At 31.8% G+C, this 15559-nt stretch overlaps 1 protein-coding gene across 7 annotated transcripts in view; it reads right to left on the bottom strand.

The window, feature by feature from the left end:
• PCDH11X (protocadherin 11 X-linked) overlaps positions 1–15559 on the bottom strand; it is a 741312-nt gene that overhangs the window by 219635 nt on the left and 506118 nt on the right. For all 7 annotated transcript variants that reach the window (XM_006921482.2, XM_006921485.2, XM_006921486.2 and 4 more), the window contains one exon: positions 9942–10140. In XM_006921482.2, coding sequence (XP_006921544.1) covers positions 9942–10140 — 199 coding nt within the window. The remainder of the gene's footprint in view (positions 1–9941; positions 10141–15559) is intronic.

Below are 15559 nucleotides of genomic sequence, written 5' to 3'. Positions count from 1 at the left end.
CAGAAAACTCAGTTTAAAATATGTGATTAATTTCACCTATTCCGTGGTCGTCATTCTCTGCCTTGCAAGCAGTTTCCTTTTATCCTATATTGATACAAACAGATTCACTTCAAATTATTGGGCATTATGTGATCTTTGCAGGTGAAAGTTGTTTGTTTGTTTGTTTGTGTGTGTGTTTGTTTTAACTTAGCCACATTTCATATCCTTTGAAACCCTGAGGGGATGTTTCAAGGATTTACATGGGTATTGAATTGGATTCAGTGTGTTTAAGATTTTTCCCCATGATATTTGGATTTCAGATACTATATTTTAGAAGCTAAGCTGTTCTATAATGGCTAGTTCTTTCAGAATGGAAGACAATAGTTCAATATGAAAGCATTTTTAATTGTAATTTCAATATTTGGACTTAATTCTGGTTGAATCCTGAAATTCTGATTTTCTACTTGAATAAAAACAGATATTTGCATGATGTTTTACAATATATCCTGTTCTTCTGTCTAATTCAATTCAGAATCGACCCTGGGAGAGGAGACAAAACATTAAAACCTATTAGTATTTCAATGTTTGCAATAGTTCTAAACTAGTAAAACTAGCTTTTATAGAAAATTATCTCTGGAAAAAAACAAACAGCAACAGCTGAACAAAAAACATGATGATCTAACAACCGTGGAGGCCTTTGGTCCATTCATATTTCAAAAATATCTCTGATGAGTTCTGCATCCTTCTAACTAGAGTCTGAATTAAGCAAAAAATCCCTGAATTCCTTGTTAATGTTTAATTTAGTCTTAAATAATGTGATTATTTGCTACATTCTTTAAAGGGACTTAACATGGATGTGCCTCTGTAAAATTGGTTCTTCCTTCAAATCCAAGCCAGGAAGCATTTATGCACTATGCGAACGCATATTTTGCAAACAGATGGGCAAGGTACAGTTAAATAGAACTATCAATTAGGAAAGAATTGTGCAGTTCAGTTCTGCATTAATGACATGCATAGATCTAAATGAAACACAATATGTCCCCAACCCTGGAAAATGAGACCATTAAAACAAAAACTATAATGTGCCAGTGAACCTTGCAATATACCACCAATGAGACAAAGAATCTTCTAAAAGTCAATTTAAAATCATCATTTCTACATGCCTTAATAATTTTGTGCTGTAAAAATAATGCTACTTTTGAGATGAAAAATCATTTTGCTCAAAATATTTTTTTTTAATTTCAGCATGACTTTCTCAATCCAGAGAATTAGCTTCCATGTCATCAACTTAGTATAAATAAAAGCTAACAGATTTCCAAATTAATGTAAGACAAACTTCTTCACATAATTTAAAAATCTGAGCAGAGCATGCCTCCTTTTTAGCTTCTAAAGTTATCCTGCTTTCCTCTCCAGTTCTAATTATTGTCCATAAAAGACTATTGTAATGTTTACTCTAAACATTTTTACTATACGGCATAATATTAACAGTAGACTTGAGTCTGTTAAAATCACTTCTGTTAATTGTAACTTCATCATTCTACAAGAAAGCTGAAGTGGGATAGAATGACAGGAATTTCAGAATAGAGGAAGTGTTGAGTTTTCAGCAGATTGGACGAAGGATATATTTACATATTCATTCTGTATTTTAACCCCTTTGAGATTCTTTATATGTGCTTTTCACCATATAATAGGAAATTTGACTTCTACAATTCATTTTAATCCTATTTTTTCTGTAAGTAGCACAAACACAAATTAATTCACTAATTAAGTATCTATGTTGAATAACAATAATAAAAATTAGCTAACTTTCTTGACATATGACCATTAACATTCAACAGGTTTGCAATTTTTCTTATAAAACTTTCATTGGTTAGCACTAATACTAATTTTAGAAATCAGTAGTTTATATTGCTCATATTGCCTTTTCAGTTATAGAAGATGCTAAATGGAAACCTGTTTTTTATTATTATTATAGGATTTAATCACATATATTAAAATATTTTTTCCATGTGGATATATTAAAACTATATTCCAAATTTGTTCTCTATATCTATGAGTTTGTTTCTGTTTTGTTTGTTCACTTACTTTATTTTTTAGATTCCACAAATAAGTGAGATCATATGGCTGGTGATCACTTCATAAGGTATATAAATATCTAATCATTATGTTGTACACTTGAAACTAATACAATATTGTATGTCAACTATAATTGAAGATAAACTTTAAAAAAAAGCCTGTAAAAAAATAAAAACCATAAAAACCACAATCTCCTTGAGGGATAGTACATATTTAAATTTTATCCTTGTCTATTCTCAAACTATTGCTTCATTTATTGCAAAAGGTAGCTACTTACTAACATTAGTGAATGTTCTAGTTTAAAACATGATAGACGTCAAATCTTGGTTCAGGACATTAAACTATTGCTTAAAAGGACTAAATTTCAGTCTTCTCATTTGCATAATGAGGGAGTCAGCCTAGATGACACAGAGGTCCCTTACAGCTTTAAAATTCAAAGACTATACAAAAGGCAATACCTGAACATGTACATTTCTGGATTGTAATAGTTACAAGATTATGGTCCTAGATGGGGCATTTATTGATCAGCATAATCCCCTCGTTTTATAGCTAGGGAAAAAAAGACACAGTGAAGTTAAAAGCCCTGTCCAAAGCCACAAAACTAGTTAATTGTAGTGCTGAATTAGAACCCTGGAATAAGCAAAATGATGGCCTAAAAGAGATGATCTGCTATGGTCTGTGTTAAAGAGATTTTATGAACAGTGATTACAAAATAAAATATTACGATAAAATTATTAGTTAACAACCAGTTTTTTAAAAAAGTATGGTTTAAATAAATACCCTAAAATAATATTTAAAATCACCTGCTTTCTCATCTTTTGAGAACTATACAAATTACAAGAGAAGAAATTTCTGAGAAAAAAATAAACTTTTAAAGTGTCATGTACTTTATTTTTGTTTTATTGGCACTGGAACAACAATTTCTATTACTGATTAAAATGGGGAAATATTTTGTTTAGCAAACACTGTCACTTCTATTCTCTATTAGAATCTTCAACATTCAATAAAGATGCAGAGATCCTGGTAAGACAGACTGTCTATAGGTATTTACTATTTAATAAATTACTTGATACTCTCACTAGTTGTTGAGTGGTCTGTTAATGCAAGCCATTATGAGAGCTGCAAGCCACTGTACAATCTGAAAGTATCATAAGGACAAATATGTTGCTATAATGATCCTCATTCATTAATATTTATAAATTATTTTTAATCAAGAAATTGGAGTGTGGCTAACGATACTAAATATTCTGAATCACCCCAAAGTTACATCTGGCACTACTAATTATATTATCTTTCAGAGAACTACAAAAATGAACTAATGGCAAACAATATTATCTTATAGGCAAAGAAAAGTGAGGAGTGAGAGTAAGATAAAAAAAAAAAGCAGAAGACAGACAGAAGAAGGTCCTAAAAAGAATTGCCTCATGGCTCATAAATATAAATGTCAAATTAACTTTATTATATGATGTAGTTAGTCTAATAAAAAATTGGAATACAAAAGAAGGCTTATGGTGAAGAGAAGGCCACCTACTCTCTATCACTCTATAAACTTGAAACTAGTTATTCAAGGTTAGTGACATTCCAGACCTTATGGCATTGGCTTTCAATTGCTTGCTGTGCCAAGATCTTAGTGCTTGTCATTTTCAAACAGAAAAGACAAGATAAGAGATTGCTTTGCTTAGAGTGGCCGGCTTTTGAGTGATAAACCTCTATTTAATCCATACTAGATTTAAAATACTAAAAATACAGTCATCTTAGAGACTGTCACCCAAATGGAATCCTGTAAATGTCTTCAAATTTCCAACTTTAGAGATATGCTTTTCATTTTGATCCATGACTTTGTGACTTTTTAAAGATTATCTCTAGTATAAATCCTTCATTGCCTTCACAAAGCCTAGATACTGCAAATTATAAGCCATTTTTCAATTGGTCTGTGTTGCGATTGCATCCCATATAGGAAAGTTAGATATCATAGGATGGTATAGTAAGATTTGTTTCACCCATTTTCTTATTATGATATATTTTTTCAAACTTTCATAAATTTGAATAAAGAAGCAAGTCAGTTTAAGTGATAAAATTAGTATATATTATGGAGCAGCTGCCATTAGATCACTGTTTATATCTGCTTAACCTCATTTAATATATAAACTACTATCAAGTGTGCCTCATTCTTTCCCAATCAATGACAGACAGCTGAACTCGGGTGGAACCATTTTTTCTAATCTATTTATATACACTTTTATTTATATAGCATATCGAAGACTAAAATAAGCTGGTAGTCATAGACAGTATTTATGACTGCAATGATTTTTCCTTGAGAACAAAAATAAATGATTTCGATATTATTGTTAGCTTTCAAAATATGAGTCTATGTGAAGACATTTTTATTATTATTTCAATAAAGGATAAAGCTATATGTCATCTCTTGGCAAGGTAATGAAAGTTGGCAAGCATTTATCTTATAGCTCCAGAATCCAGGAGCATTGAGTTCAGAACCTTTCACCAAGTGGGACATAACTAATAGGACTAACAACTGATAATATCACTCCTTAGAAATACTGATTAATTTATCTTTCAAGATACATGACTTCTAGTTTGCTGAATTGATTCAAATTATTTATTTAATTATTTTACTCCCCTCACTCCCATGGACTGATATTACTTTACAGACTAAGAATGAACACAGTTATAGAAAACTATCTTTCAAATACATAGCGAACAGAGAAAGAATTACCCTAGGCTGATAATTAACTTTTAAAAGAGCATAACTTCTCTTTCTTAGGTTGAATACACTTCCCATTTGTTTCATGTAATGATATTAACAAAATGACAGCCTTCACTTTTCCTTTTGTTGTAATACAGGAATTGATGTGTGGGTTCCCATAAAAAAATACATTTTAAAAAAAATATGGAGGGCCTATGAAGTCAAATTTCCTGGGTATTTGGCAACAAACAAAAATACCTAATTAACAGTTATATGATTAAACTGTGGATTTAAATGATTTTCTGACATCCTCCAGAAGACTAAGGGCTACTATCTCTACAAATATATAAACCATTCTGCTTCTTCTTTTTAATGAACTAAATGATATTTTCTTTGAATTTTTCAGATGAGAATAATTAACACAGTACTTGTATATCAAAATTTGTCTGGAAAATTATTTGGACAGTTTTATTTTGTCTTTAGATATCTGACCCCTAATGTTCTTAATTATGAAGGGCTGGATTTTCATGATTCATTATTAGTTAATTCTTTTAAAATTTCATAGTTTTATTTTTTTTAATTTTACCAATTGTCTACATTTATAATTAAATATTCAACTAATCAAATGTTCAAGTAATTATCCTAGTTTTATTCATACCAACAGTTTCAGCAGATCAAGACAAAATTTGGCATTTTTCTGAGTACTACTCTAGTCAATCAAATTGGTCTTCCACTTTTTATAACATGTAATTAGATTACCGGTAGAGGATCAATCAAAGTGTGCTGCCAGGGAAAGATAAATTACTTTCTTTTTTTGTGAATTAATCAGTATTATATTAGAATACTAAGCAAACCTGATCTAGTGAATGAAAAATGATTGTCAATGAGTTGTTAACCTGAAATATAGTTTAGCATAGAGATTTATCATTTTAAAATTAATAATACAATATATTCTTCTTTATTTTAAATGTTAAACTTTTTTAGCTCTTAATGCTCTTAGAACTTTATTTTTCTTCTGTATCATAGAAGTTTATAATGTGAAAAAAGGCATTAACATTTTTTAAAAGTTGATGAAATTTTACACATAAGTATTATTACTTTAATTCCAAATTTTTTACACTAGATCAGCTATAACATTTTCAAATAGAGTGACTTCATGTGCGAAATGTCCATATCCAGTGAAAAGGTTTTAAAAATGAAGGTAACATAACTTTTACAGTTGAAGAAAATTAAAACACTGATTAAACTAAGTCCTTTGTTCCCCTTCACTTAGGAGGATTCTCTCTGAAAATTAACTGATTTATGGCAGGTAAACTGAAGATTGACTTGAATCTCTTTAGAAACATTCTGTTTCACCATTTCTCTTCCAGAGAGGCATAGATATCTATGATCATTAAAATTATAACATGCCAGTAGATTGCTAGCAATTGAGAAATTACCCTTCTCTCCAACTTTCCCAAACAGAGAGAGTAGCGATACCTTTCTCTGTAAGAAAACACATACACACACATTCTTACTTCATATGTATGAACTATTCAAAAATCTCTGATGTTTAATGGGGTAGACCTTTGTTAATATTTCCATGTGTCTCAAAACTTAGTCTGAATTATAATATCAGAGCAATATTTTACAAAAAAAAATTGGAAAGCATTTTTATCTTTTCTCTTTATACATTATATTTTACCTAATGTAGTTTAGTGTGTTTAAAGTATTCCCAAGAGGAAAGCACAGTCCTCAATTAATACTATATCTTGATATATAAAATTCCTAGAAGTAACAGTCACACCCTGCTCTCTACTAAGGCCACACTGTTGTGTGTCCTCACAAGATCCTTTGAAAATGCAAAGACATTACCTGTTAGAATATCCACAGTAACCCAGTACAACAGTTAATGCTGTTTATCGTTTGGATTGATGTGTGTCTGTTTTTGCCAAATTAGCTAGTTTCAAAGAGCAGGGTCTATTTGAAAAGGTACACATATTTGATGGGGTTATGGTGGGAGGAAATCTCTGGGACATAGGCTGTTAGCCAAGAAAGACAAAACTGCATAGAATGGCAAGAAGTGACCTTCATACCAAAGGTAAAGTCAGAAGATTGCAGTTATGCAATTTAAAAAAATTCAAAAAGCCTTCAAATGGAATGAGGATATTTTATTAAACTTTCTCCTGAAAGAAAAAAAAAATAATTGGATTGCATTTTCTTGTTTCTTTATCTTAAAAAAGAAAATTAATATTCTTGGCAAAGGACTCCAGAGAATGGATAGCAAAATTTCCTCATCTAATCAGCAAATTTCTATCAACCTGGGAACTACATTTTAAAGTAGTATTAATAAATCCCTCTAGCAAATTGTGGGGGAAATCTTATTCATAAAAGTTGTATTTCTATCTGTTTTTTATGAAACTTACAAGGAATTTTCAGAACTATGTACTATTTTGGGCAATTCATTAGCAGAAAAGAAAGCACATTGAGGATGTAATGCCTTTCAAAATATGAAACAGGAACTGCATAAATTAATTCCATTGCTTATGGACAGCATATATTTCCTCTAACAGTTTACATTCTTATTTGTGGTGCTATCGACTAACACTGCACAGTTTATTGGCATCTGCTCCATATCACAAAACCCATTATTATGTACTATTTCAGAGCTCTAAAGGTTTTTTTTTTTTTTATTTAAGAATTAAAGTGATTATTTTGCATTGGCAAATTTTGCATCAGCTGTATTTTCTTTTTAATCAAAATAAAACACACATCTATGTTAAAAATCTCACTAGTATGTCTTATTAAGATAATAGACCTTTTTTGAAATGGAATGTTGTGCTTCTTGCACTTTTAATAATAAGGCCCTTTATTGTCCAAAATGGAACGCCTAACCAAAAAATTCTTTGGAACATGGTTTAGAGGGAAGTTTCAGGTCCAGCGGGAGAGTAGGTAGTTAATATTACTCATAGTAAAAATAAACTTTAAATATTGACCCATAAATATTGTTAGACATATACAGAAATGGACTTTCATTTTTAATTATCTCTGTCCTCTGTATACATTTATTAAAATAACAAGTAGCAAAAGTGTATTATTTGTATTACTATTATTGCCGGCACCCATCTCAATTTTAAAATAAAGCCGAATTAATAAAGAATTTTTTTAACTTGGAATTTGCCATTGCTTCATCCTTTAATTATGAACAAAGTATTTAATGGTCAAAATAATAGTGTTCATATTATAAGAGAAGATAAATGTTTACTCCATAGTAGAAACAAGCTTTACAAATAAAGCTCTTAAGTATGTCAGTTCATACATTGTTGCTAACACTCACATTCTTAACTATAAATAAAATCAGTTCCTGTAAATCTGAATATTTTTAAAACAACTACTTATTATTAGATATAATTGAGATCAATAAACAAAATGTTAAATGTTTTGTAATTTCTAACCTATACCAATTCTGCCCCTTTTACTATCAAAAATATCCCATTTTAGTCTCATTAAGCTTGAAAGTTCATTTCAGACTTAGATCCACACTGTGGATGCTTACTCTGAGTTTATTCTTTAATTGTTGCTGTTCAACCTTCTAAGAAAAGACTTATAGCACATGCAAAAGAATCAGTTCTATCTAGTTTATAAAAACGATGTTCATTTCATCTCTATATTATTATCTGTTCACAATACAGTGATAGGCCTACAATTAAAATAATAATTTATGTAGTAAAGAAGAGCAAGGACACCTTTTTAAATCATATTCGTTACTTACGATCATATTCTTATTAGAGACTGCCTTTGATTTTATTGTAGTGGTGGATACAGTCACAACTATGTATTTCTACCAAAAGTCATTATGTCCTCTTACACCTAGTAAATGAAAGATAGATTAGCGTTGCATGTTATAGTATGTTTCATCCTCAAAATGAATATTGATAAATTATTCTAAGTATAGAATTGAATATGGGGATAGCAGATATTTAAGCTTTCTAAATTTGGTGACTAAAAAGTATATAAAATGTTTATATTAAAAACACCTTTAAAATTCAGTGTTTACTCTTGTAAAGAGAAAAAGATTGGTGTTATGCTGCCATTGATTTTGTATGTTTAGTCTTAGATTACATCTTGGTGTTTAATCAATACATTTCCCTTAGTTTTTGGAGTTTCAAAAATAGGGAGGTTAAAACACAATGATGGGAAAGCCATTTTGTTCTCAAAACCAGATGATTTATTTAAATTATATACACATACAGTCTATAATGCTCAAGATAACTTTTCAAAATTTATAATTTATATTACTTTTTAGATTTATTTATATTAATTTATATTTTATATGTTTATGCTAGTTACTTTTTTCACATTTGTTTATACCTATGTCTCTTCTCTGTCACATATATGGTATGCACTTTTGTACTTATATACTTTTATGTATAGAAAACATATATGGAGAAAATTATAATTCTTAGAATTCAAGAATCTTCTGAGATATGCACAACCTTATCAAATTTTGTATTTCCCAAAACTATGAGGAAGCACAGATGTTCGATACATATTCAAGATAATAAATTTAATGAAGTTCTCTACTTAGTATCAACTTCATAATCTTTTTTAAGAATTCAACAGTTTTGGATTTTTCAACATATAGCCTTTATGCTTCCATTCTGGATACCAAATCTGAATGTCTCTCTAAACAGTAACATGGCATAAAGCATGTGGTTTCAGGACATTATTGAAAACTTCAGACTAACTGCTCCGGATTGGAGTCAGGATCTCTTATATCCTTAAAAAGATAATTTTCTATGGTTCTTATCTCTTTTAAAAATAATAATAAAAAAATCTAAATAAATAATTTATATGAAATATATTAATAATTTATATGTACACTAAGAAATAAATAAAATAAAAAGGCTTGTTATATAGGTATAAATACATGTATATATAAATAGAAATTCCTATCTATGCCTAAACAAAATGACTATATTAAATTTCATAATACATTTTATTCAAAGTAACTATGATCACACATTTCAAATATTATAAACTGCCACTTATGTGCCTTTCATCTAATTCTGTATTTTTACCTTTTAAAAATGTGTAACTTGTATTAACATAATTAAATGGCCATTGTTAAAATGGCCACAATTGGTTGACTTGCAAACACAATAAGCCCATTTATACTGCAGGATAGGGAGGCATCACTTACTGGATTCAGGATCAGAATTGCCATCCCCTTCAGTGCGGTTGTTGGGTGCAGCATGATCAAAGTAATCCTCCTGAGGATAACCAAGGGGCAGGACATGGAATGTGCTAGAAAGGCTGCCCACATCGTGGTCACACAGTCCACCATCACTGCTGCTTTCTTGAGAGCCTTCTGGTAGGTGAAATGTGACACGCCGCTGGGACTGAAAGGAAGAAAATTACACGGTTTCAGCTATGATCTGAATAATTGCTTAATGTATCCAATTTAGAAAATATATTATTTCAGCTATCTAGTGAAGTCACAGTAACATTATCTTGATTGGGAAACAATTTTAGGCTTTTCTTAACGGTCAGCTCTGTGTTCAAAACTGCTTCATCTAGCACCAGAGTTGCCTCCATTATATTTTGACACAAGGCACATCCAGATGCAGACTGAAAGTCAACTTGCTCTAAAGCAAGGGGATGTCAACCTTAATAAACATTCAAGCATTTTGACAGGGATTTATTGAGCTACTGTTGGACAAGAATCTATTTTCTGAATAATAAGCATGAATAAATATAACAATTTTTTATTGTTGAGACAGCAAATAATAACAAATTTATTCAATCATGTAGGCTTAGAAAATTAAAAGTACAAATCATCTTCTCAAAATATCTTAGAGGCAATATTTTGAATTGGATTTCATTGAAATCAATTCTACACTCTAAAAAATGAAAATAGATGGTAAGTTGATGGTAATTATAAAGCAAACTATAGGTATCATCTTAAATGGTAATTATAGCAGAATATAAAAAGTATATACATGACAAAATGTAAAGATGAAACATTTGGTTTCCAAAACAGGAGGTTTCTTACATCCAGTAAGGATGATAACTCCATTAGATGCAGTAGTATTTTTGTTTGTAACATTGCTATATGTAGTAGCTAGTCTCCAAAGATAGCCCCTACAATGGACTTCACCTCTTGGTATTCAGACGCTAATGTAGTCCTCTACCACATTTAATATGGGTAGACGCTGTGTAACCAAACCTTGCAGGTTTTGTCTTACTGACTTGGAATATTCATTCTGGGGAACACATTTGAAAGAAGTCTCACTACTATCAAACTGTAAGGAAGCTCAAGCTAGCCATTTAGAAAGACTGCATAGAAAGAAAGTACAATACCTAGAGAGGCCCAGCTGTTCTACCACTTTAGTTCAGGTGCCAGATCTGTGTATGTGATGAATCTATTCTGGACATTACAATTTATGGACTCATTTAAGTCATCTTAACCATTTCCACATTTAAGTTACTTCATTTCAGTCACCAAATATTGTGAAGCAAAGACTGTATTTTGTTTCATGCTCTAAAGATTAAGGATAGTTTGCTACATAAAAATAGATCAGCCAAAATACTTCACTACTAGCAGTATGAAATATGCAATTAAGAGATAATTATTTGATTTTGGAGAAACATGGCAAAGTGAGTGACATCTCCGGATCTCTCTCCTTGAAACAACAATAAGCTGAATGTCTAGAACTCAACAAAAAACACACCCAAACTGCACACCAGCATGTCTTTGCGTGGGATATGCCCATAAGAGCTGCCACAGGTCAGAACCCCAGGTGTTGGGTGGTAGACTACGAAAAGTAAAGAAGCTAATTCCCAAAGCCACCCGGAGCTCCTTCTAGGAGGAGGGGGGGGAGAGAAGGTGTGGTGAATTCCCTGAACAGCCCGGCCTGGGAGAGTTGTGAATTCCACACAGCTGGCAGCAGGGCCCAGTCATCAGAGCAGAAAGCAGAGAAGCAGGACAGCAGAGAAACAACAATTGATTTTTACCAGCTGAGGTTCCAAAACTGAGGCTGAGCTGCAGACCCCAACCCACAACACAAAGGGTCCCTTTCCCCATATGCTCTGAGAATGAAACTGCGGAGCATCAGAGAAATTTGAGCAAACACTATTGAAACTGTTGCTAACACTGACAAGGACTGAAACTGAGAGTAGTGAGAGTGATTAAATATCTACAAGAAATTAAAAAGGCATTATTAAGGATTTATATAAAGCAAGGATCCAAGAGGCTTAGTCGCCATCTATCTTCTTTCTGGAAAAACAACAGAATGCACTTCCATTAATGCTCAGATGGAGAAATAGTCCATTAAACATCATGAACAACCAAGGAGACAAGGCATCTCAGAAACAAAGAGAAAAATCTCCAGAAAATAAGCTTATAGACATAGAAATATGCAATTTAAATGATAGAGAATAAAAGATGGTACTTCTGAAAAAACTCACTGAGTTCCGAAATGAGTCATATCAACAATTTCAGGAATTCAAAATACAACTTGATGAGCAGAGTAAGGAGATTGAAACCCTCAAAAATAAAAGACTAGGAATTCTAGAGATGAAAAACACACACACACACACACACACACACACACACACACACACACACACAAACTGCAAGAGTTGAAAAATGAAATAGCAATCTTGAGAAATAGAATCAATCAAATGGAGGAAAGGATCAGTGACATAAAAGACAGAAGTATAGAAATAAACCAGAAGGAAGAAGAAGGAAACCGAAGAATGAAAAATAATGAAAGAGATATACAAGAACTAGCTGACACCATTGGGAGAGGAAACATAAGAATAATGGAAATTCTCAAAGGCGAGGTAAAAGAACAGGGATTAGAAAGTATTTTCAGACAAATAGTGGATGAGAATTTCCCAAATCTAAGGAATGGGCTGGAGCTTGGAATGCAGAAAGTCAAGAGAACACCCAATGATCTCAACACAAAAAGGCCTTCACCAAGACAGATTGTATTAAAATTATCAAAAATCAATAACAAAGGCAAAATTCTCATGGCAGCCAGGGGGGAAAAATGCTAAATTATAAAGGAAAACCCATTGGATTATCCTCAGACTTCTCAGTGCAAATCTTACAAGCAAGAAAGGAATGGAATCATACGTTTAACCTATTAAGTGAAAGGAACTACCAGCCTAGAATAATGTATCCAGCTAAGCTCTCCTTTAGATATGGAAGAGAAATTAAGATTTTTCCAGACATACAAAAATTGAAGAAATTCTCCACTACAAAGCCTACACTAAAGGAAATACTGAAAGGGGTCAGTTCACCTGAAGCAAAATAATAAAACAAACAAACAAACAAACAAAAAAAACTACATAATTAGGACATAATTAGGAGTAAGGTGACTATCAGGCAAAGAGAAAGAAGTCCAACCCTTACTAAAAACAGGGCAATATAAGCCTAAATGATAGGAAGAGAATTGCTATAGAAAGATAGTAATGCACATTCAGCATACATAGGGAGAACCTGAGACAACAATGCCTGTAAAGGGGATGATTCAAAGATCAAAATTCACAAAGGGGAATGGAGATAAGGCACATGCAGAAGAAAATAGACAACTATATCTGTCTGTGTGTGTGTGTGTGTGTGTGTGTGTATACCCTTTACATATTCATAAAGATAACCACAAACCAAATATTCAGAACTGAAGTATATAACATAAAATGAGAAGAACCAGAGACAAAAGGCACAAAAGCCAACCAAAATAAAGAAAACAGAAACACAAGAACAAGAGAGCAATAGAAACACAGAGCTACCAGAAAGCAAAAGATAAAGTGACTATAAGAAGACCTCATATTTCAGTAATCACACTAAATATAAATGGACTGAACTCACCAATAAAAAGTCATGCGTTGCAGATTGGATCACGAAACAAAACACAACCATATGCTGCCCCCAGGAGACTCATCACAGCTCTAAAGACAAATATAGATTCAAAGTGAAAGGGTGGAAAATGGTATTTCAAACCAATGACATTCAGAGAAAAGCAGGAGTAGTGGTAAGAATATCATATGAAATAGACTGCAAAATAAAAAAAAGGTAAAGAAATATACTGAAGGACACTTCATAATGATAAAGGGAATCATGCACCAAGAGAGAGAAATATTATTCTTATTAATATCTGTGCTCCCAATGAGGGATCCCCGAAATATGTAAAGCAATTATGAACAGAATTAAGTGGAGAAACAGAACTAAACACTATCGCAGTAGGAGAACTAAATGCCTCGTTGTCAATATACACAGATAATCCAAACAGAAAATCAATAAGGAAATAACATTCTTAAATGACACATTAAACCAACTGGACATAATTGACATTTACAGAGCCTTCCACCCCCAAACAGCTGCTTATACATTCTTCTCTAGTGAACATGGAACATTCTCAAGAATTGACCACATATTGGAACACAAAGATAGCCTCAACAAATATAAGAGAGTTGAAATCATACCAACCATATTCTCTGATCATAATTCTTTGAAACTGGAGATCAACTGCAAAAAGAAATTGGAAAAAACCACAAATATGTAGAATTAAACAACATGCTACTGAAGAATAACTGGGTCAGGGAAGAAATGAAAAGAGAGATCAAGAGATACATAGAAACACATGATAATGACAGTACAACATATTGAAGCTTTTGGACACAGCGAAAGCAGTCATAAGAGAAAAGTTCATATCATTACAGGCCTATCTCCAAAAACAAGAATGAGCCCAAATAAACAATCTAACACTTCATCTTAAAAAAAATACTAGAAAGAAAAGAAAAAAATGAAGCCTAAAGTCAGCAGCAGGAAAGAAGTAATCGAAAGTAGAGCAGAAATAAATGAAATTGTAAACAACAACAACAAACAAAAAACAATAGAAAAATAAATGCAATGAAGAGCTGGTTCTTTGAGAAGGTTAATAAAATTGAAAAACCTCTGGCTAGACTCACCAAAGGAAAAAGAGAAAGGACACAAATAAACAAAATCAGAAAGGAAAGAGAGGAAATTATGACTAACATCGTAATATCTCTCATAACACAGTTGCAAAAATCCTAAGATATTAGCGAACCGTATACAGCAATATATTAAGATTATACAGCATGATCAAGTGGGCTTCATCCTAGAGGCACAGAGATAGTTCAACATTCGCAAATAGATTAATGTGATACATCACACAAATTAAAAAATAAGAATCATATGATCATATCAATAGATGCAGAAGAAGCCTTTGACAAGATACAGCATCCATTTAAGATCAAAACACTTAACAAAATCAGTATTGATGGAAAGTACCTTAACATAATAAAGGCCATCTATGACAAACCCTCAGCCAACATTATACTTAATGGTGAAAAACTAAAAACCTTCCCTCTAAGATCAGGAACAAGGCAAGGCTGTCCACTATCGCCACTGTTATTCCATATAACATTGGAGGTTCTAGCAAGTGCTGTCAAGCAAAAGAAAGATATAAAAGGCATCCGAATATGAAACAAAAAAGTAAAACTGTCGTTATTTGTGGATGACATGATCTTCTATATAGAAAACCCTAAAGACTGCACTAGAACACTACTAGAAACAATAAGCAAACATAGTAAATTTTCTGGATAAAAAAATCAACGTTCAAAAATCCATAGCGTTCCTATACTCTAATAATGAATTGTCAGAAAAAGAAGTGGAAAAAATAATTCCTTTTGCAATTGCAACAAAAAGAATAAAATATCTAGGAATAAACATGAAGGACCTATATAACGAAAACTACAAGACCCTATTAAAAGAAATCAAAGAAGGTATAA

This window comes from Pteropus alecto, unplaced genomic scaffold, assembly GCF_000325575.1.
Source record: "Pteropus alecto unplaced genomic scaffold, ASM32557v1 scaffold119, whole genome shotgun sequence".
In the NCBI taxonomy this organism is placed as follows: Eukaryota; Metazoa; Chordata; class Mammalia; order Chiroptera; family Pteropodidae; genus Pteropus; species Pteropus alecto.
Note: the sequence above shows the minus strand (reverse complement) of the source record. Positions and strands in the feature narration are given on the sequence as shown.